Here is a 24,775-nt window from a genome sequence, read left to right as displayed (position 1 = left end):
CACAGGACTGGAGGGGTGATGTAATACCAACACAGGGCTGGAGGGGTGATGTAATACCAACACAGGGCTGGAGGGGTGATGTAATACCAACACAGGGCTGGAGGGGTGATGTAATACCAACACAGGACTGGAGGGGTGATGTAATACCAACACAGGACTGGAGGGGTGATGTAATACCAACACAGGACTGGAGGGGTGATGTAATACCAACACAGGACTGGAGGAGTGATGTAATACCAACACAGGACTGGAGGGGTGATGTAATACCAACACAGGACCGGAGGGGTGATGTAATACCAACACAGGACTGGAGAGGTGATGTAATACCAACACAGGGCTGGAGGGGTGATGTAATACCAACACAGGACCGGAGGGGTGATGTAATACCAACACAGGACTGGAGGGGTGATGTAATACCAACACAGGACTGGAGGGGTGATGTAATACCAACACAGGACTGGAGGGGTGATGTAATACCAACACAGGACCGGAGGGGTGATGTAATACCAACACAGGACCGGAGGGGTGATGTAATACCAACACAGGACTGGAGGGGTGATGTAATACCAACACAGGACTGGAGGGGTGATGTAATACCAACACAGGACTGGAGGGGTGATGTAATACCAACACAGGACTGGAGGGGTGATGTAATACCAACACAGGACTGGAGGGGTGATGTAATACCAACACAGGACCGGAGGGGTGATGTAATACCAACACAGGACCGGAGGGGTGATGTAATACCAACACAGGACTGGAGAGGTGATGTAATACCAACACAGGACTGGAGGGGTGATGTAATACCAACACAGGGCTGGAGGGGTGATGTAATACCAACACAGGGCTGGAGGGTTGATGTAATACCAACACAGGACTGGAGGGGTGATGTAATACCAACACAGGACTGGAGGGGTGATGTAATACCAACACAGGACTGGAGGGGTGATGTAATACCAACACAGGACTGGAGGGGTGATGTAATACCAACACAAAACTGGAGGGGTGATGTAATACCAACACAGGGCTGGAGGGGTGATGTAATACCAACACAGGGCTGGAGGGGTGATGTAATACCAACACAGGACTGGAGGGGTGATGTAATACCAACACAGGGCTGGAGGGGTGATGTAATACCAACACAGGACTGGAGGGGTGAGGTAATACCAACACAGGGCTGGAGGGGTGATGTAATACCAACACAGGGCTGGAGGGGTGATGTAATACCAACACAGGACTGGAGGGGTGATGTAATACCAACACAGAGCTGGAGGGGTGATGTAATACCAACACAGGGCTGGAGGGGTGATGTAATACCAACACAGGACTGGAGGGGTGATGTAATACCAACACAGGACTGGAGGGGTGATGTAATACCAACACAGGACTGGAGGGGTGAGGTAATACCAACACAGGACTGGAGGGGTGATGTAATACCAACACAGGGCTGGAGGGGTGATGTAATACCAACACAGGACTGGAGGGGTGATGTAATACCAACACAGGACTGGAGGGGTGATGTAATACCAACACAGGACTGGAGGGGTGATGTAATACCAACACAGGACTGGAGGGTTGATGTAATACCAACACAGGACTGGAGGGGTGAGGTAATACCAACACAGGGCTGGAGGGGTGATGTAATACCAACACAGGACTGGAGGGGTGATGTAATACCAACACAGGACTGGAGGGGTGATGTAATACCAACACAGGACTGGAGGGGTGATGTAATACCAACACAGGGCTGGAGGGGTGATGTAATACCAACACAGGGCTGGAGGGGTGATGTAATACCAACACAGGGCTGGAGGGGTGATGTAATACCAACACAGGACTGGAGGGGTGATGTAATACCAACACAGGACTGGAGGGGTGATGTAATACCAACACAGGGCTGGAGGGGTGATGTAATACCAACACAGGACTGGAGGGGTGATGTAATACCAACACAGGACTGGAGGGGTGATGTAATACCAACACAGGACTGGAGGGGTGATGTAATACCAACACAGGGCTGGAGGGGTGATGTAATACCAACACAGGGCTGGAGGGGTGATGTAATACCAACACAGGACTGGAGGGGTGATGTAATACCAACACAGGACTGGAGGGGTGATGTAATACCAACACAGGGCTGGAGGGGTGATGTAATACCAACACAGGACTGGAGGGGTGATGTAATACCAACACAGGACTGGAGGGGTGAGGTAATACCAACACATGACTGGAGGGATACCAACACAGGGCTGGAGGGATACCAACACAGGACTGGATGGGTGATGTAATACCAACACAGGACTGGAGGGGTGATTTAATACCAACACAGGACTGGAGGGGTGATGTAATACCAACACAGGGCTGGAGGGGTGATGTAATACCAACACAGGACTGGAGGGGTGATGTAATACCAACACAGGGCTGGAGGGGTGATGTAATACCAACACAGGACTGGAGGGGTGATGTAATACCAACACAGGACTGGAGGGGTGATGTAATACCAACACAGGACTGGAGGGGTGATGTAATACCAACACAGGACTGGAGGGGTGATGTAATACCAACACAGGACCGGAGGGGTGATGTAATACCAACACAGGACCGGAGGGGTGATGTAATACCAACACAGGACTGGAGGGGTGATGTAATACCAACACAGGACTGGAGGGGTGATGTAATACCAACACAGGACTGGAGGGGTGATGTAATACCAACACAGGACTGGAGGGGTGATGTAATACCAACACAGGACTGGAGGGGTGATGTAATACCAACACAGGACCGGAGGGGTGATGTAATACCAACACAGGACCGGAGGGGTGATGTAATACCAACACAGGACTGGAGAGGTGATGTAATACCAACACAGGACTGGAGGGGTGATGTAATACCAACACAGGGCTGGAGGGGTGATGTAATACCAACACAGGGCTGGAGGGTTGATGTAATACCAACACAGGACTGGAGGGGTGATGTAATACCAACACAGGACTGGAGGGGTGATGTAATACCAACACAGGACTGGAGGGGTGATGTAATACCAACACAGGACTGGAGGGGTGATGTAATACCAACACAAAACTGGAGGGGTGATGTAATACCAACACAGGGCTGGAGGGGTGATGTAATACCAACACAGGGCTGGAGGGGTGATGTAATACCAACACAGGACTGGAGGGGTGATGTAATACCAACACAGGGCTGGAGGGGTGATGTAATACCAACACAGGACTGGAGGGGTGAGGTAATACCAACACAGGGCTGGAGGGGTGATGTAATACCAACACAGGGCTGGAGGGGTGATGTAATACCAACACAGGACTGGAGGGGTGATGTAATACCAACACAGAGCTGGAGGGGTGATGTAATACCAACACAGGGCTGGAGGGGTGATGTAATACCAACACAGGACTGGAGGGGTGATGTAATACCAACACAGGACTGGAGGGGTGATGTAATACCAACACAGGACTGGAGGGGTGAGGTAATACCAACACAGGACTGGAGGGGTGATGTAATACCAACACAGGGCTGGAGGGGTGATGTAATACCAACACAGGACTGGAGGGGTGATGTAATACCAACACAGGACTGGAGGGGTGATGTAATACCAACACAGGACTGGAGGGGTGATGTAATACCAACACAGGACTGGAGGGGTGATGTAATACCAACACAGGACTGGAGGGGTGAGGTCATACCAACACAGGGCTGGAGGGGTGATGTAATACCAACACAGGACTGGAGGGGTGATGTAATACCAACACAGGACTGGAGGGGTGATGTAATACCAACACAGGACTGGAGGGGTGATGTAATACCAACACAGGGCTGGAGGGGTGATGTAATACCAACACAGGGCTGGAGGGGTGATGTAATACCAACACAGGGCTGGAGGGGTGATGTAATACCAACACAGGACTGGAGGGGTGATGTAATACCAACACAGGACTGGAGGGGTGATGTAATACCAACACAGGGCTGGAGGGGTGATGTAATACCAACACAGGACTGGAGGGGTGATGTAATACCAACACAGGACTGGAGGGGTGATGTAATACCAACACAGGACTGGAGGGGTGATGTAATACCAACACAGGGCTGAAGGGGTGATGTAATACCAACACAGGGCTGGAGGGGTGATGTAATACCAACACAGGACTGGAGGGGTGATGTAATACCAACACAGGACTGGAGGGGTGATGTAATACCAACACAGGGCTGGAGGGGTGATGTAATACCAACACAGGACTGGAGGGGTGATGTAATACCAACACAGGACTGGAGGGGTGAGGTAATACCAACACATGACTGGAGGGCTACCAACACAGGGCTGGAGGGATACCAACACAGGACTGGATGGGTGATGTAATACCAACACAGGACTGGAGGGGTGATGTAATACCAACACAGGACTGGAGGGGTGATGTAATACCAACACAGGGCTGGAGGGGTGATGTAATACCAACACAGGACTGGAGGGGTGATGTAATACCAACACAGGGCTGGAGGGGTGATGTAATACCAACACAGGACTGGAGGGGTGATGTAATACCAACACAGGACTGGAGGGGTGATGTAATACCAACACAGGACTGGAGGGGTGATGTAATACCAACACAGGACTGGAGGGGTGATGTAATACCAACACAGGACTGGAGGGGTGATGTAATACCAACACAGGACTGGAGGGGTGATGTAATACCAACACAGGACTGGAGGGGTGATGTAATACCAACACAGGGCTGGAGGGGTGATGTAATACCAACACAGGACTGGAGGGGTGATGTAATACCAACACAGGACTGGAGGGGTGATGTAATACCAACACAGGACTGGAGGGGTGATGTAATACCAACACAGGGCTGGAGGGGTGATGTAATACCAACACAGGACTGGAGGGGTGATGTAATACCACCACAGGACTGGAGGGGTGATGTAATACCAACACAGGACTGGAGGGGTGATGTAATACCAACACAGGGCTGGAGGGGTGATGTAATACCAACACAGGACTGGAGGGATACCAACACAGGACTGGATGGGTGATGTAATACCAACACAGGACTGGAGGGGTGATGTAATACCAACACAGGGCTGGAGGGGTGATGTAATACCAACACAGGGGTGGAGGGGTGATGTAATACCAACACAGGGCTGGAGGGGTGATGTAATACCAACACAGGGGTGGAGGGGTGATGTAATACCAACACAGGGCTGGAGGGGTGATGTAATACCAACACAGGGCTGGAGGGGTGATGTAATACCAACACAGAACTGGAGGGGTGATGTAATACCAACACAGGGCTGGAGGGGTGATGTAATACCAACACAGGACTGGAGGGGTTGATGTAATACCAACACAGGGCTGGAGGGATACCAACACAGGGCTGGAGGGGTGATGTAATACCAACACAGGGCTGGAGGGGTGATGTAATACCAACACAGGACTGGAGGGGTGATGTAATACCAACACATGACTGGAGGGGTGATGTAATACCAACACAGGACTGGAGGGGTGATGTAATACCAACACAGGGCTGGAGGGGTGATGTAATACCAACACAGGGCTGGAGGGGTGATGTAATACCAACACAGGGCTGGAGGGGTGATGTAATACCAACACAGGACTGGAGGGGTGATGTAATACCAACACAGGGCTGGAGGGGTGATGTAATACCAACACAGGGCTGGAGGGGTGAGGTAATACCAACACAGGGCTGGAGGGATGATGTAATACCAACACAGGGCTGGAGGGGTGAGGTAATACCAACACAGGGCTGGAGGGGTGATGTAATACCAACACAGGGCTGGAGGGGTGAGGTAATACCAACACAGGGCTGGAGGGATGATGTAATACCAACACAGGGCTGGAGGGGTGAGGTAATACCAACACAGGGCTGGAGGGGTGATGTAATACCAACACAGGACTGCAGGGGGCAGGAGAGCTAACAGAACACTACAGCTTCCCTGTTACCAAGATCCCTATTGTACCTTCTGCTAGACCTGCCTTCATTTAATTAACTCTCTCCACTTTAAACAACATCAGATACAGGAACCGACGGGAATAAGGAATCAAAACAGCCCTGATGTGAAAGATTTAGACTGTGATGCCTCAACAGCTCGGTAAACCTATCTAACCTATCCTAATCTATCTAATGTATGAATATATCTGTCTGTAGACCCTCAATACAAAGACACTGTCTAACGTGGATTATTGATCAAAGGTATTCCTTTTTTCCATCAATTTATTTATAGATCAGTCGATTGCCACAAAGGTTAGGAAAATGACCTGTCTATTCAAGAATGTCCTAGAATCACACGTGATGGTGAAAACATTTGTAGCCTTTTACATTTTTACCAAGGTTAAATTTTTTCGAAATTATTTAAAAAAAATAAAAATAAAATCATATTTTTTAATTACTAATAATAACCAATGAGTCACTCAGTATAATAGTTAATCAACTACCAAATGTCCAAAATGACAAATTACACTTTCTCCATCTTGTGAAACAAAGAAAGAAAGAAAGAAAGAACGTTTTACACTGTGTAAATAACTGATAAAACGTCCACTGTCTCTAAAACACCAAGAAGCAAACTAAATATAGAACCAACAACCATATAGATCCTATTAAATTACAAGAGTTGTAAGTCGCTCTGGATAAGAGCGTCTGCTAAATGACTTAAATGTAAATGTAAATGTAAGAGGGGCTATGCCACCATTCTATGGGGAGGACAAACTGCACCTTGCTAATGTAAACTAGCAATCCATTGATATATTACCACATTATTCCAAGGTTTCTCTCTAATGACAGCGCAAATGTTCTTTAAGTAAATCAACTTCACTAACAAACACATTTTAATAATAATAATAATTAATAATAATAACAGAAAGAGAATGATCCATTCAAGAGTGGATTTGAAAAAAAAACATTTTTTTTTATCAGTGTAGGTACAAGCGAGGGTCAAGTCAAGACCATTAAGACGACATACAAAAGTTTTTGGCCACTGATGAAAAAGGCGGATGCTTAAAAACATAGGTCATCGCTCTTTATTCCGGTGTTTTTTTGATGTAATGACGGACACTACAGAAAGCTTGGATAGATTTGAAGAGAAAGGACGAATATTAGCAGGTGCATCTTGAGTCAACACTACAGCTACGTTACCGTGCTAATGAACAACAACATCAACAACAACACAAACGACATAGCCTATACATAGCTTCTGCAGCTTTTATATAACAATAGACCTGAAAAACGTCCTGACGGGAGACCAGGGAAAGCATGTTCAATTCATGTACTATTCATCAGACATTGTGCAGTAAAAGAAAAAAAGCCAAATGTTTTGTTTTATATGTCTTGAATAAAGAAATATCTGTCTATTTTAATTATACAAATTTACCTATGTAAGAAATACATGTATTTTCTAAAATAACAATCAACAAAATCTGTATAAATGATATATGATAGATATGATAACAATCTAAATATATTATAATAAATTATACAATACCTTAGTAGATATGTCAAATTGAGATCCATTGATTGACAATCAAAATGAGTACATTGGTCAAATATTTTATATAATTTGAGCACAAGGTATGTTACCAGTAGCTTTACGGGGAGAACCGTTTTTGGACTCGGCATTCCTGACATCTTTACACCTAGGTCTAAATATGTTTAAGATTATATAATGATTTAATATTTAATATGTAAGCTTACTAACACAGTGGTGCTATTATTGATTGAATTCACTTCCCTGTTGAAAATAAATAGTATTTGATTGTAATATAATTTATCCACACCAGCAAATGTCGGATTAAAGCAAAGGTCTTGGTAATCTTTGTTGAACAAAAATGACATGCACCAAAAGCCAGCTGTGCCCTTCAGAACAAGTCTAGTCGGGGAATGCATTTGTCACCGAAACCAAAAAAGCATTGCACAAATAGACAAAGTGACATTTCAGGAAAAATTGAAAAGTTATGTCAGAAAGAAAGACACAAACTGACACAAAACTTAAGAGTAAAAACTGAGTAGGAGCTTTATGGTCCACAGGCCTTGAAAATGCCAAATGCATGAAAGCGTCTTTCAGCGAGGCTGTCATGCTGGCCAAGTCAAGGCATTCTCAGGCCAAAGCCCCCACAACCACAACATTACGTACAGCAGCAAAAATATAAACCGTAAAATCTGCTTTCGGTTGGCAACGAGACAGAAAGAAAACCTGTGGTGATTACTCCAACCTGGTGGCAACAAAACAGGCTTCAGATCTCAGTACATTCAAACGGACGAGATGTTGTCTTTCTCTATTCTACTGTGAACCCGACTAAGAAAGCAGCGACCTAATATGTTTATCTAGATAGTGGAATAAGTATCCCTTATAACATCACTTGAGGCATAACAAAAGATTAACAACATTGGATTTCGCCAAAAGCTTCTTTGGGAAGGATTTTTTTTCTCCCCTTGTTACTTTTCTCCCCCAGTGAGGGAAACCAGGACAATACAACACAAACCTAATGCTGTGATCTCCCAGTCTCCCACAGAGCTCAGAGACTATAGCAAAGGCCTTCTTATGACAAGCCATATATTTTTAGCATCATTAACTTCTATTTAAGTAGGTATAACCCTTAAACAATGTCCATCTCAATGTCCTCTCCTGGACCGTACGCAAAATAATAACAAGCCGTTTCTACAAAGTCACATTTTTTTTTCCAAAAGGTATATCGGTGGTGTGTATTTCTTTCAGAGGAGTATTTTAATTCAGCGCAAGAAACCATGCCGTTAGGGAATTCTAATACAATTGATAATATATTTAATGTATATCGCAAAATATAGTCTATGTAATATACAGTGTGGTCTGAAATTATTGACACCCTTGATAAAGATGAGCAATAATGATTGTATAAAATAAATAAAATACTGAGCTATATTGTATACACAAAAAAAAAAAAGATCATTATAATATTTTATACTAATACAATTGCTCAAAGAAAGGTAGGGGTCAAAATTATTCACAAAATACAAGAATTGTATAAATAAAGTAGTGAAAAGTGTAGTATTTGGCCCCATATTCCAAGAACGCAATGACTACATAGAGCTTGTGACTCTACAAACTTGTTGGATGCATTTGTTGTTAGTTTTGGTTGTGTTTCAGATTATTTTGTGTCCAATAGAAATGAATGGTAAGTAATGTATTGTGTCAATTTGGAGTCACTTTAATTGTAAATAAGAATAGAACATGTTTTCTACATTCATGCGAATGCTACCATGATTACGGATAGTCCTGAATTAATTTCTGACTCCTACCTTTCTGAAAATAATAAATGGTTACTTGTCAAATAAAATCTCTTTCTCTGAGCAATTGTATTAGTATAAAATAATATAATTTCCCTTAATTTTTTGGGCATATAATATAGTTCAGTATTTGAATTATATATTTTATATATCATTATTGCTGATCTTGATCAATGGTGTCAATAATTTCAGACAAACACTGTATATTAATAAAAATTCATGATCAGAAAAATAGAGAATCTCATAGGAATATAAATGTATGTACAATTATTTCAAGCCACAGTTCAACACAGCATTAAAATGTAAATAAAATATGACTTACTGAGGAAGGCAAACCGGGGGGAACTTTCCGAACTTTCTTTGTCTGAACCTCTGAAATAAACAAGAATTAAAAACAGTTCAGTGTCACATTGTTATTGATAACCTCCTAATATTTTTTTAACTTGAACATATCCATTCATATGATCAAGACTAAACAAACTCAATGACTTATCTAACCACTTCACAAAATAATATAGCTTATTGTGCTAAATAAAGAAGGAAGCCTTAGCATGACAACAAACAATCAAGTAAACTACAAATATAGCTATCCACAACACAAAATGATTCACTTCATATTGGGGGGGTAGGACATTTTGTCAGCCGGTAACTGTCAAGCAAATAACTGCCGGTTTCACGGTAATTGACCGTTAATTAACATAAACACATTTAGCATCTCCTGGCTTTCACACACAGCCTACAAGCCACTGATGCAGACCTCAGAAACATCTGCATTTTCATTTAAAAAGTCTAATAAAACCCATTTAATATAGACTAAACCATCACAATAAATCCATTATTTATTTTAGACAGGTCTAAAGAAACATTATGATATGAAGAAAATGTAGCCTATTTCAGAAGAACAGAATAGTCCTCCTTATGTTAGGCCCTGATCTGGCTAAGCCAAATGGCTGTGGGCTACACTAGTTCATTTAACAGACAAGATTTGCTTACAATTCCTGTGGCATTATTTTATAGTAAGAAGAATACAATTGAACATTGCTGAGTAAAATAGAAAGGATATTGTTCCGAAACGATTTCCGAGGGAGTGTGCACGTGGCTATTCTTTGTTCAGCGTTTAGCATAGTGATAATTTGCTTAATTTAGAGTTATTTATGCAACTTTAGTTATGATACAAACCTTAGGCTATTTGTTTTGATTTGTAATACATGCTACTTAAACATCTAATGAGAGGCTTGCACTGTGCTCTGTTTCTTACGCAGGCTGCACACACTTCATCAGTCTCTCATTCACAATTTGACAAGCACTAGACGATATTCTCACCCATTAAACTATTTTCAATTTAAACTGGTCTTTACATATAGCCTACTAATATGTGTGTGGGAAGAAAAAAAACATGTAATCTGTAGCCTGCACTCGAATAGTGAATGCAGGAAGCAGTTGAGTTTTTAATATGTCAGGTAAACTACACCGGTTTGAAAGCGGATTCATGTGCTTAATTTTAAGAGTTGAGACATAAATATAGCATTACAAAATAGCTGTGATCCTCTTTAAAATAGTGGCCAGTCAAAAAGCAATTGCGCAATGACTGCGCTTATAAGAACACGTTTAACTAGGGGTCCTAGGCCTATAGGCCATGCTTAGAGTTATTTGGCCACTTTAAAGCTCAGTCACACCGGTAGGATTGTCAAACGTTTTCCTGCCGACAGTACTTAGCACCTCTGAACAGAGTGTAGTCAGTTCACACAGCAAAGACCTTGGACGACGTCAGCCGCTCAGCCTTGTTAAAATACTCCAAACCAGAAGGTGGCAGTAGCGTTGTTTGGCAATACCTATCTATGCATATTGCTTATGATCTAGATTCCAAGCTATCTGTGCTAATGTTGATATTTTGTAGAATGCCCTTTGATACTAGCCAGGTGGACACAACTACCTAGCAAGATGATGAAGAAACTATTGAAATCCCTTTCCATAATCCCATACTGCCAGTGCCAGCCCATTGCCAAATGTTTAGCTAGCATATTCACTAGCTAGCACAAAATATATAGCTAGCTAGCTAAGGACGCTGCACTAACAACGGCAGCTAACACAGGCAACTGTTTAATGAAACTAGCTAATCAATTGTGATGTCATTATAATGTCAATACTAGCTACAGTAGTTAGCTAGCTTGGAGGATGTATTTAGTGTTGTGTGCATTGGGTCTGTGTACTTAACTAGCTACCATCCCATAGCCTACATTGCATATGAAGTGTGACTGGCTCATGCTGATGCATGCAACCCAGCAGACTATTCTCAATGTAATCTTGTCTTTACATATACTAAATAATATATGTGTGAAAGTTTTGATTTAGAATGGGCCATTATCATGCACCTGTCGGAACAGGGGAAGGGGGGAAAGAAATACTTAATTTGTATTCACTTGAATAGCGAATGGAGGACACTTTTCCCGCGGTTCATTTTCATGCCGCCCAGGTAGGCTACTCCAGTTGTAAAGCGAAGCAATGTGCTTAATATTAGGAAAAGCTGAGAAATAAATTGAGATCCTCCTCTTTTTAATAGAGGCCATCACAACTCTGTTTTTCTCACGCAATTGCATATTCTATAGAAATGTAGCGCAGCATATGCTTATAGGAACACGCATTTCATTCCTGTTGCTGCCCAACAGGTGATCCTATTCCACGTCAAACTCTGGATGCCAGGGCTCTCATTAACGGTGTGATTGGATATTTTCCAATGCGTTTGCATTGATGTCAGAGTGATTAGAGCGACAATAGAGCGCTGAGTACCAGGCAGTTAGCGACCGGCAGTTAACAAGTTTGGTAGGCTACTAATGACCATCAGCAGCATCAGAGCAAAGTTTTGGAGACGCCTAGTTACTGTGACTCAACGGTCACGTGGAATTTCACTGCGGTCATGACTCGTGACTGCCGGTTTGGTGGTAATACGGTCACCATAGCGGTCCTAATTGGGGGCTGACACCTCTTAAAGCCGCCACTGCAAGGCATGATATTTATCGTCACTTTATTTATAATTTCCTCTTTCAGGTTTTCCACCAAAACAATGTCACACGGAAGCTTTTGACTTTCCAAGAAGTCTGAATGACTGTGGATACTTAGAATGGATAATATTAATTAAAAAGCAATGTAGATTGAACACACAACTTGTATGACAGTTCATGATCAATACATTTATTTATTTTTAAACAGCTTTGATATTAAAATAGACTCAGTTCTGAGCGGAGTGGTGTGAGGGTAGGGGGCTGAGAGCCTGGCGGAGTGGTGTGATGGTCGGGAGCTGAGAGCCTGGCAGAGTGGTGTGATGGTCGGGGGCTGAGAGCCTGGCGGAGTGGTGTGAGGGTCGGGAGCTGAGAGCCTGGCGGAGTGGTGTGAGGGTCGGGAGCTGAGAGCCTGGGGGAGTGGTGTGAGGGTCGGGGGCTGAGAGCCTGGCGGAGTGGTGTGAGGGTCGGGAGCTGAGAGCCTGGAGGAGTGGTGTGAGGGTCGGGAGCTGAGAGCCTGGAGGAGTGGTGTGAGGGTCGGGGGCTGAGAGCCTGGAGGAGTGGTGTGAGGGTCGGGGGCTGAGAGCCTGGAGGAGTGGTGTAAGGGTCGGGAGCTGAGAGCCTGGCGGAGTGGTGTGAGGGTCGGGGGCTGAGAGCCTGGCGGAGTGGTGTGAGGGTCGGGGGCTGAGAGCCTGGAGGAGTGGTGTGAGGGTCGGGAGCTGAGAGCCTGGCGGAGTGGTGTGAGGGTCGGGAGCTGAGAGCCTGGCGGAGTGGTGTAAGGGTCGGGGGCTGAGAGCCTGGAGGAGTGGTGTGAGGGTCGGGAGCTGAGAGCCTGGAGGAGTGGTGTGAGGGTCGGGGGCTGAGAGCCTGGCGGAGTGGTGTGAGGGTCGGGGGCTGAGAGCCTGGCGGAGTGGTGTGAGGGTCGGGAGCTGAGAGCCTGGCGGAGTGGTGTGAGGGTCGGGGGCTGAGAGCCTGGCGGAGTGGTGTGAGGGTCGGGGGCTGAGAGCCTGGAGGAGTGGTGTGAGGGTCGGGGCTGAGAGCCTGGGGGAGTGGTGTGAGGGTCGGGAGCTGAGAGCCTGGCGGAGTGGTGTGATGGTCGGGGGCTGAGAGCCTGGCGGAGTGGTGTGAGGGTCGGGGGCTGAGAGCCTGGCGGAGTGGTGTGAGGGTCGGGGGCTGAGAGCCTGGCGGAGTGGTGTGAGGGTCGGGGGCTGAGAGCCTGGCGGAGTGGTGTGAGGGTCGGGGGCTGAGAGCCTGGAGGAGTGGTGTGAGGGTCGGGGGCTGAGAGCCTGGCGGAGTGGTGTGAGGGTCGGGAGCTGAGAGCCTGGCGGAGTGGTGTGAGGGTCGGGAGCTGAGAGCCTGGGGGAGTGGTGTGAGGGTCGGGAGCTGAGAGCCTGGGGGAGTGGTGTGATGGTCGGGGGCTGAGAGCCTGGAGGAGTGGTGTGAGGGTCGGGAGCTGAGAGCCTGGAGGAGTGGTGTGAGGGTCGGGAGCTGAGAGCCTGGCGGAGTGGTGTGAGGGTCGGGAGCTGAGAGCCTGGCGGAGTGGTGTAAGGGTCGGGGGCTGAGAGCCTGGCGGAGTGGTGTGAGGGTCGGGGGCTGAGAGCCTGGAGGAGTGGTGTGAGGGTCGGGGGCTGAGAGCCTGGCGGAGTGGTGTGAGGGTCGGGGGCTGAGAGCCTGGCGGAGTGGTGTGAGGGTCGGGGGCTGAGAGCCTGGCGGAGTGGTGTGAGGGTCGGGGCTGAGAGCCTGGCGGAGTGGTGTGAGGGTCGGGGGCTGAGAGCCTGGGGGAGTGGTGTGAGGGTCGGGGCTGAGAGCCTGGGGGAGTGGTGTGAGGGTCGGGAGCTGAGAGCCTGGCGGAGTGGTGTGATGGTCGGGGGCTGAGAGCCTGGCGGAGTGGTGTGAGGGTCGGGGGCTGAGAGCCTGGCGGAGTGGTGTGAGGGTCGGGGGCTGAGAGCCTGGCGGAGTGGTGTGAGGGTCGGGGGCTGAGAGCCTGGCGGAGTGGTGTGAGGGTCGGGGCTGAGAGCCTGGCGGAGTGGTGTGAGGGTCGGGGGCTGAGAGCCTGGGGGAGTGGTGTGAGGGTCGGGGCTGAGAGCCTGGGGGAGTGGTGTGAGGGTCGGGAGCTGAGAGCCTGGCGGAGTGGTGTGATGGTCGGGGGCTGAGAGCCTGGCGGAGTGGTGTGAGGGTCGGGGGCTGAGAGCCTGGCGGAGTGGTGTGAGGGTCGGGGGCTGAGAGCCTGGAGGAGTGGTGTGAGGGTCGGGGGCTGAGAGCCTGGCGGAGTGGTGTGAGGGTCGGGGGCTGAGAGCCTGGAGGAGTGGTGTGAGGGTCGGGGGCTGAGAGCCTGGCGGAGTGGTGTGAGGGTCGGGGGCTGAGAGCCTGGCGGAGTGGTGTGAGGGTCGGGGGCTGAGAGCCTGGCGGAGTGGTGTGAGGGTCGGGAGCTGAGAGCCTGGCGGAGTGGTGTGAGGGTCGGGAGCTGAGAGCCTGGGGGAGTGGTGTGAGGGTCGGGAGCTGAGAGCCTGGGGGAGTGGTGTGATGGTCGGGGGCTGAGAGCCTGGAGGAGTGGTGTGAGGGTCGGGAGCTGAGAGCCTGGCGGAGTGGTGTGAGGGTCGGGAGCTGAGAGCCTGGGGGAGTGGTGTGAGGGTCGGGGCTGAGAGCCTGGCGGAGTGGTGTGAGGGTCGGGGGCTGAGAGCCTGGGGGAGTGGTGTGAGGGTCGGGGGCTGAGAGCCTGGCGGAGTGGTGTGAGGGTCGGGAGCTGAGCTCACCCATGTTGTCGCTGTGCAGTGGTCTCCGGCGAGGGTTGTTGTTGTAGTGCTGGTAATACTGGGACCCAGGCTTGGTGGGCGACACAGCCCCAGGGCTGCCCATACCCATTTCTCCTCCCAGGAGACTCGGCTGTAACACACAGGACAGAGAGACGTTAACATACAAGACAGGACAGAGAGACGTTAACATACAGGACAGGACGGAGAGACGTTAACATACAGGACAGGACGGAGAGACGTTAACATACAAGACAGGACAGAAAGACATTAACATACAGGACAGGACAGAGAGACATTAACATACAGGACAGGACAGAGAGACGTTAACATACAAGACAGGACAGAGAGACGTTAACATACAGGACAGGACGGAGAGACGTTAACATACAAGACAGGACAGAAAGACATTAACATACAGGACAGGACAGAGAGACATTAACATACAGGACAGGACAGAGAGACGTTAACATACAAGACAGGACAGAGAGACGTTAACATACAAGACAGGACAGAGAGACATTAACATACAGGACAGGACAGAGAGACATTAACATACAGGACAGGACGGAGAGACGTTAACATACAAGACAGGAAAGAGAGACGTTAACATACAGGACAGGACGGAGAGACGTTAACATACAAGACAGGACAGAGAGACGTTACCAGACAGGACAGGACAGGAACACACCAGTCGCTAAGCGTAATGTACCCCTCGCGGTGAACTCCAGTGTGAAGTCAGATTGAGGTGCATGAAGTGAGCGGCTCAGAAAACTACAATCCTCACACACAGTCGTCGACAACAAAATGTAGAGACATAAAGTAACATTTAGAACAAATTAGCACCTTTGTTTTTATGAAGATACACTTCACTGAAGGATTAACAATTCACAGTTAGAATGTTAAAAACATCAACAGACAGGTGTTAAAATAATAGGCCACTGAAAAATAAAAATGATTATAACACAAACTATCCGAAGATAATTTAAATATTCACAAGGTTGTAAAGGAATCAATAAAATACATTGTCAAGGTTTTAAGTTTCAGCATAGGCTGACCTTTCCATATGACTTCAAATCTTGAATCTCAACTATAATAAATAAAATTAACAAAAAGGTAAATAAAGTTTTCATTTCAATTTACTTATTTAATAACTAACTACACCTAGTATATATTTTTTTTAAATGACCTTGATAACGAAAACAACCAGGTTGTGTCCATATTAGGACGTTGTCAACCAGGAAGCCCAGCGTCAGAGTCCGATACTGAGTAACTATCGTCTGACCTCAACTCCTGTGAATATAGTCCACTTACCCCGAGCAGCCATCATATCTCCTGATTAAACTCTGCTCGACTAACATTGTTCTCCTAATCGAGTTAAATTATTCACCGACAACAAGTGCGTGAAGGTTCGTTAAATTCTTACGAAAGAAACAAGAAAGAAAGAAACTAGCAGAAGATGGACTAGAATGTTCCTGCTGGGCGACGACGAGAGGAGAGCAGTGCACGAGAGATTCTACGAGCACAAGAAAATATTTTTCCCACAACTTTTAAGGCTATACTTGTTCAAACTTCCCAGCGACTGAACTAATTAGTGTAAGTTGATCAAGTAGAGAAAGTGTTTGCCCTGATCTGAATTCCAGTCACTGGGGCTCTCACAACAGAGTTAGACATGCTTCACTAGATCTCAATTCACATGCTAAACAGGCTAAATAGGCCAATTACAGGCCTGCTCCTGGGTCCCCCGTTAACTCTGTCTACCACGCAAATGGTGCCCTATTCTCTATATAGTGCACTAGGATCCATAGGGTTCAGGTCAAAAGTAGTGCACTACATAGGGAATAGGGTTCCATAGGGCTCTCGGTCAAAACTAGTGCACTATATAGGGAATAGGGTGCCATTTGGGAGATATACTGGGAAAATAAGACGGGGGCCTTCAGACTGCTAAAACAAAAGGGCTCTTGTCTTACATAAAGTAAGTCAACCCACCCACCATCACCCCACGCCATTCCCCCACGCCATCACCCACCCACCATTCCATCACCCCACGCCATTCCCCCACGCTATCACCCACCCACCATTCCATCACCCCACGCCATTCCCCCACGCCATCACCCACCCACCATTCCATCACCCCACGCCATTCCCCCACGCTATCACCCACCCACCATTCCATCACCACACGCCATTCCCCCACGCTATCACCCACCCACCATTCCATCACCACACACCATTCCCCCACGCTATCACCCCACACCATCACCCCACACCATCACCCCACACCATCACCCCACGCCATTCCCCCACGCTATCACCCACCCACCCACCATCACCCCACGCCATTCCCCCACGCTATCACCCACCCACCCACCATCACCCCACGCCATTCCCCCACGCTATCACCCCACGCCATCACCCACCCACCCACCATCACCCCACGCCATTCCCCCACGCTATCACCCACCCACCATTCCATCACCACACACCATTCCCCCACGCTATCACCCCACACCATCACCCCACACCATCACCCCACACCATCACCCCACACCATTCCCCCACGCTATCACCCCACACCATCACCCCACGCCATCACCCCACACCATCACCCCACGCCATCCCCCCACGCTATCACCCCACGCCATCACCCCACACCATCACCCCACGCCATCACCCCACACCATCACCCCACACCATCACCCCACACCATCACCCCACACCATCACCCCACGCCATCACCCCACGCCATCACCCCCACACCATCCCCCCACGCTATCACCCCCACACCATCACCCCACACCATCACCCCTACACCATCACCCCCACACCATCACCCCACACAATCACCACACACCATCACCCCACACCATCACCACACACCATCACCCCCACACCATCACCCACCCACCATCACCCCACACCATCACCACACACCATCACCCCCACACCATCACCCACCCACCATCACCCCACACCATCACCACACACCATCACCCCACACCATCACCCCACACCATCCCCACCCACCATCACCCCACACCATCACCCCACACCATCCCCACCCACCATCACCCCACACCATCACCCCCCACCCACCATCACCCCCTACCATCCCCCCCACACCATCCCCACCCACCATCACCCCACACCATCACCCCACACCATCCCCACACACCATCACCCCACCCATCATCACCCCCTACCCTCCCCCCCACACCATCACCCCACCACCATCACTCTCCTCCTCCTCCACTACTTCTCCTCTCCTCCTCCTTCTCCTCTCCTCCTCATCTCCTCCTCCTCCTCTCCTCTTCCTCTCCTCCCTCTCCTCTCCCACTATCTCCTGTCCTCTCCTCCCTCTCCTCTCCCACTCTCTCCTGTCCTCTCCTCCCTCTCCTCTCCCACTCTCTCCTGTCCTCTCCTCCTCCTCCTCTCCTCCTCATCTCCTCCTCCTCCTCTCCTCTTCATCTCCTCCTCTTCCTCTCCTCCCTCTCCTCTCCCACTCTCTCCTGTCCTCTCCTCCTTCTCCTCTCCCACTCTCTCCTGTCCTCTCCTCCCTCTCCTCTCCCACTCTCTCCTGTCCTCTCCTCTCCCACTCTCTCCTGTCCTCTCCTTCCTCCCCCTCTCCTCCCTCTCTCCTCCTCTCCTCCCTCTCCTCTCCCACTCTCTCCTGTCCTCTCCTCCCTCCCCCTTTGCTCCCTCTCTCCTTCTCCTCTCCTCTACCTCTTCCCCCTCCTCCTCCTTCCCTCCTCCTCTCCTCTACCTCTCCTCTCCTCTCCTCCTCTCCTCCTCCTCTCCTAATCTCCTCCTCCTCTCCTCATCTTGCCCGATTTCAGAGATAACGAGCTGTTGTACCCAGCTGGCATCCAGCGCCTGATATTAACTAAGATAAATGGCAAGCACCTGAACGGAGGAGAGAACAGAGAGAGAGAAGAGAGAGGAACTCTCCCGTGAAGGATTAAGGCTCCTTGCCTTAGCATTTATAACACAGGTGTAGACATTTATAAAACAGGACTATGCATGCATCCCATTTGGCACCCTAACCCCTATGTAGTGGACTACTTTAGACCAGGGGGCCCTATAAAGGGAATAGGGTGCCTTTTGAGACTTGAACATGCCTGCTGTTTGACGATTATCAAAAGGAGAGGTCATCGAGAAATGATTTAGAAAAAAAAATGGCACCACACAAAAGACCGAAAAAAGAGGCAGAAAAAGTATTGAAGCATTTAATAAAAATAAATAAATCATATGGTAACCTCCAACTCAAGAAAATAATGCCAACAAACAGAAAAAGGGGGTAAATAGTTTGAAGTCAAACACAAATAAACAAAGGTATTTTTTTTCTGAAAGCAGTACTATAATCTGGACAGATATTACAACAGTATTACTGGATGGTAGACAGGAGACACAGCGGAGCTCCACAATGGAGACTAAAATCACTTTGGCAGTAGAGTAGGAGCATTACCTTAGGGCTTTACAGGAGGACTGCCATAGCGCTTTACAGGAGGACAGCCATAGGGCTTTACAGGAGGACTACCATAGGGCTTTACAGGAGGACTACCATGGGGCTTTACAGGAGGACTACCATAGGGGTTTACAGGAGGACTACCATAGGGCTTTACAGGAGGACTACCATAGGGGTTTACAGGAGGACTACCATAGGGCTTTACAGGAGGACTACCATAGGGCTTTACAGGAGGACTACCATAGGGCTTTACAGGAGGACTACCATAGGGGTTTACAGGAGGACTACCATAGGGCTTTACAGGAGGACTACCATTGGGGTTTACAGGAGGACTACCATAGGGCTTTACAGGAGGACTACCATCGGGGTTTACAGGAGGACTACCATAGGTGTTTACAGGAGGACTACCATAGGGCTTTACAGGAGGACTACCATAGGGCTTTACAGGAGGACTACCATCGGGGTTTACAGGAGGACTACCATAGGGCTTTACAGGAGGAAATGCCATAGGGCTTTACAGGAGGACTACCATAGGGCTTTACAGGAGGACTACCATGGGGCTTTACAGGAGGACTACCATAGGGCTTTACAGGAGGACTGCCATAGGGGTTTACAGGAGGACTACCATAGGGCTTTACAGGAGGACTGCCATAGGGGTTTACAGGAGGACTACCATAGGGGTTTACAGGAGGACTACCATAGGGCTTTACAGGAGGACTACCATAGGGCTTTACAGGAGGACTACCATAGGGCATTACAGGAGGACTACCATAGGGCTTTACAGGAGGACTACCATAGGGCTTTACAGGAGGACTACCATAGGGCTTTACAGGAGGAGGATTACCATAGGGCTTTACAGGAGTAGGATTACCTTAGGGCTTTACAGGAGGACTACCATAGGGCTTTACAGGAGGATCATTACCATAGGGCTTTACAGGAGGAGCATTACCATGGGGCTTTACAGGAGGAAAATTACCATAGGGCTTTACAGGAGGAGCATTACCATAGGGCTTTACAGGAGGATCATTACCATGGGGCTTTACAGGAGGAGGATTACCATAGGGCTTTACAGGAGGATCATTACCTTAGGGCTTTACAGGAGGAGGATTACCATAGGGCTTTACAGGAGGAGAATTACCTTAGGGCTTTACAGGAGGATCATTACCTTAGGGCTTTACAGGAGGACCATTACCATAGGGCTTTACAGGAGGATGATTACCTTGGGGCTTTACAGGAGGATCATTACTTTAGGGCTTTACAGGAGGAGCATTACCATAGGGCTTTACAGGAGGAGGATTACCATAGGGCTTTACAGGAGGATAATTACCATAGGACATGACTTTACAGGAGGACTACTTTAGGTCTTTACAGGAGGAGGATTAGGGGTTGTAGTTGTAGTACAGTAGGTGTATCTAGCTGTGTTGTATTAGATGGGACATGACAAGGTGGCCCAGAGGAGGTGAACCCTGGAGATGGGACATGACAAGGTGGCCCAGAGGAGGTGAACCCTGGAGATGGGACATGACAAGGTGGCCCAGAGGAGGTGAACCCTGGAGATGGGACATGACAAGGTGGCCCAGATGAGGTGAACCCTGGAGATGGAACATGACAAGGTGGCCCAGAGGAGGTGAACCCTGGAGATGGGACATGACAAGGTGGCCCAGAGGAGGTGAACCCTGGAGATGGGACATGACAAGGTGGCCCAGAGGAGGTGAACCCTGGAGATGGGACATGACAAGGTGGCCCAGAGGAGGTGAACCCTGGAGATGGGACATGACAAGGTGGCCCAGAGGAGGTGAACCCTGGAGATGGGACATGACAAGGTGGCCCAGAGGAGGTGAACCCTGGAGATGGGACATGACAAGGTGGCCCAGAGGAGATGAACCCTGGAGATGGGACATGACAAGGTGGCCCAGAGGAGGTGAACCCTGGAGATGGGACACGACAAGGTGGCCCAGAGGAGATGAACCCTGGAGACAGGACATGACAAGGTGGCCCAGAGGAGGTGAACCCTGGAGATGGGACATGACAAGGTGGCCCAGAGGAACCCAGTTTTTCTCAACCAGTAAATTGCCCCATTCTTCCAAGAGCTCACTGAGTTTGAATGAAGACAAGAACACACACACACACATGCGCACGCACGCACACACACACACACACACACACACACACACACACACACACACACACACACACACACACACACACACACACACACACACACACACACACACACACACACACACACACACAGACACAGACACACACACACGCGCACACGCACACGCGCACGCGCACACACACACACACACACACACACACACACCACAGCCCAGCCTGGCCCTAGACAGCTACATATAGTTACAGACACATCACAGCCCAGCCTGGCCCTAGACAGCTACGTATAGTTACAGACACATCACAGCCCAACCTGGCCCTAGACAGCTACGTATAGTTACAGACACACCACAGCCCAGCCTGGCTCTAGACAGCTACGTATAGTTACAGACACATCACAGCCCAGCCTGGCCCTAGACAGCTACGTATAGTTACAGACACATCACAGCCCAGACTGGCTCTAGACAGCTACGTATAGTTACAGACACATCACAGCCCAGCCTGGCCCTAGACAGCTACGTATAGTTACAGACACATCACAGCCCAGACTGGCTCTAGACAGCTACGTATAGTTACAGACACTTCACAGCCCAGCCTGGCCCTAGACAGCTACATATAGTTACAGACACATCACAGCCCAGCCTGGCCCTAGACAGCTACGTATAGTTAAAGACACACCACAGCCCAGCCTGGCCCTAGACAGCTACATATAGTTACAGACACATCACAGCCCAGCCTGGCCCTAGACAGCTACGTATAGTTACAGACACATCACAGCCCAACCTGGCCCTAGACAGCTACGTATAGTTACAGACACATCACAGCCCAGCCTGGCCCTAGACAGCTACGTATAGTTACAGACACACCACAGCCCAGCCTGGCTCTAGACAGCTACGTATAGTTACAGACACATCACAGCCCAGCCTGGCCCTAGACAGCTACGTATAGTTACAGACACATCACAGCCCAGACTGGCTCTAGACAGCTACGTATAGTTACAGACACACCACAGCCCAGCCTGGCTCTAGACAGCTACGTATAGTTACAGACACATCACAGCCCAGCCTGGCTGTAGACAGCTACGTATAGTTACAGACACATCACAGTCCAGCCCTGGACAGCTACGTCGTCATTCTATCGTCATTCTATCGTCATTCTGTCGTCTTTCTATTGTCATTCTATCGTCATTCTGTCGTCATTCTATCGTCATTCTGTCGTCATTCTGTCGTCATTCTATTGTCATTCTCTCGTCAATCTATCGTCATTCTGTCGTCATTCTATCGTCATTCTATCGTCATTCTGTCGTCATTCTATCGTCATTCTATCGTCATTCTGTCGTCATTCTATCGTCATTCTGTCATCATTCTGTCGTCATTCTATCGTCATTCTCTCGTCAATCTATCGTCATTCTGTCGTCATTCTATCGTCATTCTATCGTCATTCTGTCGTCATTCTATCGTCATTCTATCGTCATTCTATCGTCATTCTATCGTCATTCTGTCGTCATTCTATCGTCATTCTATCGTCATTCTGTCATCATTCTATCGTCATTCTATCGTCATTCTATCGTCATTCTGTCGTCATTCTATCGTCATTATATTGTCATTCTATCCTCATTCTATCGTCATTCTCTCGCCATTGTATGGTGACCATCAATATATGTGGCACAGAGATTGGTGTGTGTCTCAGCCCATTGAAACCCACAGTGACAGAGGTTGGTGTGTGTTGTGGTCTCAGCCCATTGAAACCCACAGTGACAGAGGTTGGTGTGTGTTGTGGTCTCAGCCCATTGAAACCCACAGTGACAGAGGTTGGTGTGTGTTGTGGTCTCAGCCCATTGAAACCCACAGTGACAGAGGTTGGTGTGTGTTGTGGTCTCAGCCCATTGAAACCCACAGTGACAGAGGTTGGTGTGTGTTGTGGTCTCAGCCCATTGAAACCCACAGTGACAGAGGTTGGTGTGTGATGTGGTCTCAGCCCATTGAAACCCAGTGACTCTCTCTCTCTCTCTCTCTCTCTCTCTCTCTCTCTCTCTCTCTCTCTCTCTCTCTCTCTCTCTCTCTCTCTCTCTCTCTCTCTATCTCTCTCTCTCTCTCTCTCTCTCTCTCTCTGTCTCTCAATGTCTCTCTCTATGTCTCTCTCTATGTCTCTCTCTCTGTCTCTCTCTCTCTGTCTCTGTCTCTCTCTCGTCTCTCCGTCTCTCTCTCTCTCTCTGTCTCTCTCTCTCTCTCTGTCTCTCTCTGTCTCTCTCTCTCTATGTCTGACTCTGTCGTTCTCTGTCTCTCTCTCTATCTCTCTCTCTCTGTCTCTCTCTCTTTCTCTCTCTATCTCTGACTCTGTCGTTCTCTGTCTCTCTGTCTCTCTCTCTCTCTCTGTCTCTCTCTCTTTCTCTCTCTATCTCTGACTCTGTCGTTCTCTGTCTCTCTCCGTCTCTCTCTCTTTGTTCCGCGGTGCAGTGCCACCATCGCAAGCAGTTCAAAGCGGTTTTCCTTAATTAGTTATCACGCTTCGGTTGATAAATAAATAGAAACCATTTAAGAACGCTTAAAACAGAATCAGACAGTACATTACACCTCGCAATATCTGTCGTCTTCTGGAACCAATTAAACAACAGAGAGAGAACTCTACAGCCCTGTACCTCTGTTATCATAATGATCCAACAATACAGCTGAGTTTAGTTAGGGAGTCTGTCAGACTGAACAGGGAGAGCTCAGACACAAACATTACAGGTGTGGAATCACTGAGCTGTCAGGACACTCAGTCACAGGTGTGGAATCACTGAGCTGTCAGGACACTCAGTCACAGGTGTGGAATCACTGAGCTGTCAGGACACTAAGTCACAGGTGTGGAATCACTGAGCTGTCAGGACACTCAGTCACAGGTGTGGAATCACTGAGCTGTCAGGACACTCAGTCACAGGTGTGGAATCACTGAGCTGTCAGGACACTAAGTCACAGGTGTGGAATCACTGAGCTGTCAGGACACTCAGTCACAGGTGTGGAATCACTGAGCTGTCAGGACACTAAGTCACAGGTGTGGAATCACTGAGCTGTCAGAACACTAAGTCACAGGTGTGGAATCACTGAGCTGTCAGGACACTAAGTCACAGGTGTGGAATCACTGAGCTGTCAGGACACTAAGTCACAGGTGTGGAAT

The 24,775-nt window shown here is 48.4% G+C and overlaps 1 protein-coding gene across 12 annotated transcripts in view; it reads right to left on the bottom strand.

Annotated features, from left to right (window-relative positions):
• Window positions 1–24,775, bottom strand: part of LOC139544418 (transcription factor 4-like) — a 464,635-nt gene that overhangs the window by 227,431 nt on the left and 212,429 nt on the right. For 11 of the 12 annotated variants that reach the window (XM_071351480.1, XM_071351481.1, XM_071351483.1 and 8 more), the window contains 2 exons: window positions 15,040–15,169; window positions 9,613–9,662 (listed from right to left, as the gene is read on the bottom strand). In XM_071351480.1, the coding sequence (XP_071207581.1) occupies window positions 9,613–9,662; window positions 15,040–15,169 (180 nt within the window). Of the gene's footprint in view, window positions 1–9,612; window positions 9,663–15,039; window positions 15,170–16,350; window positions 16,616–24,775 lie in introns of those variants that run through there. The other variant, XM_071351485.1, reaches the window with a different exon arrangement.

Source organism: Salvelinus alpinus, chromosome 18, assembly GCF_045679555.1.
Source record: "Salvelinus alpinus chromosome 18, SLU_Salpinus.1, whole genome shotgun sequence".
NCBI classification, from domain to species: Eukaryota; Metazoa; Chordata; class Actinopteri; order Salmoniformes; family Salmonidae; genus Salvelinus; species Salvelinus alpinus.
Note: the sequence above shows the minus strand (reverse complement) of the source record. Positions and strands in the feature narration are given on the sequence as shown.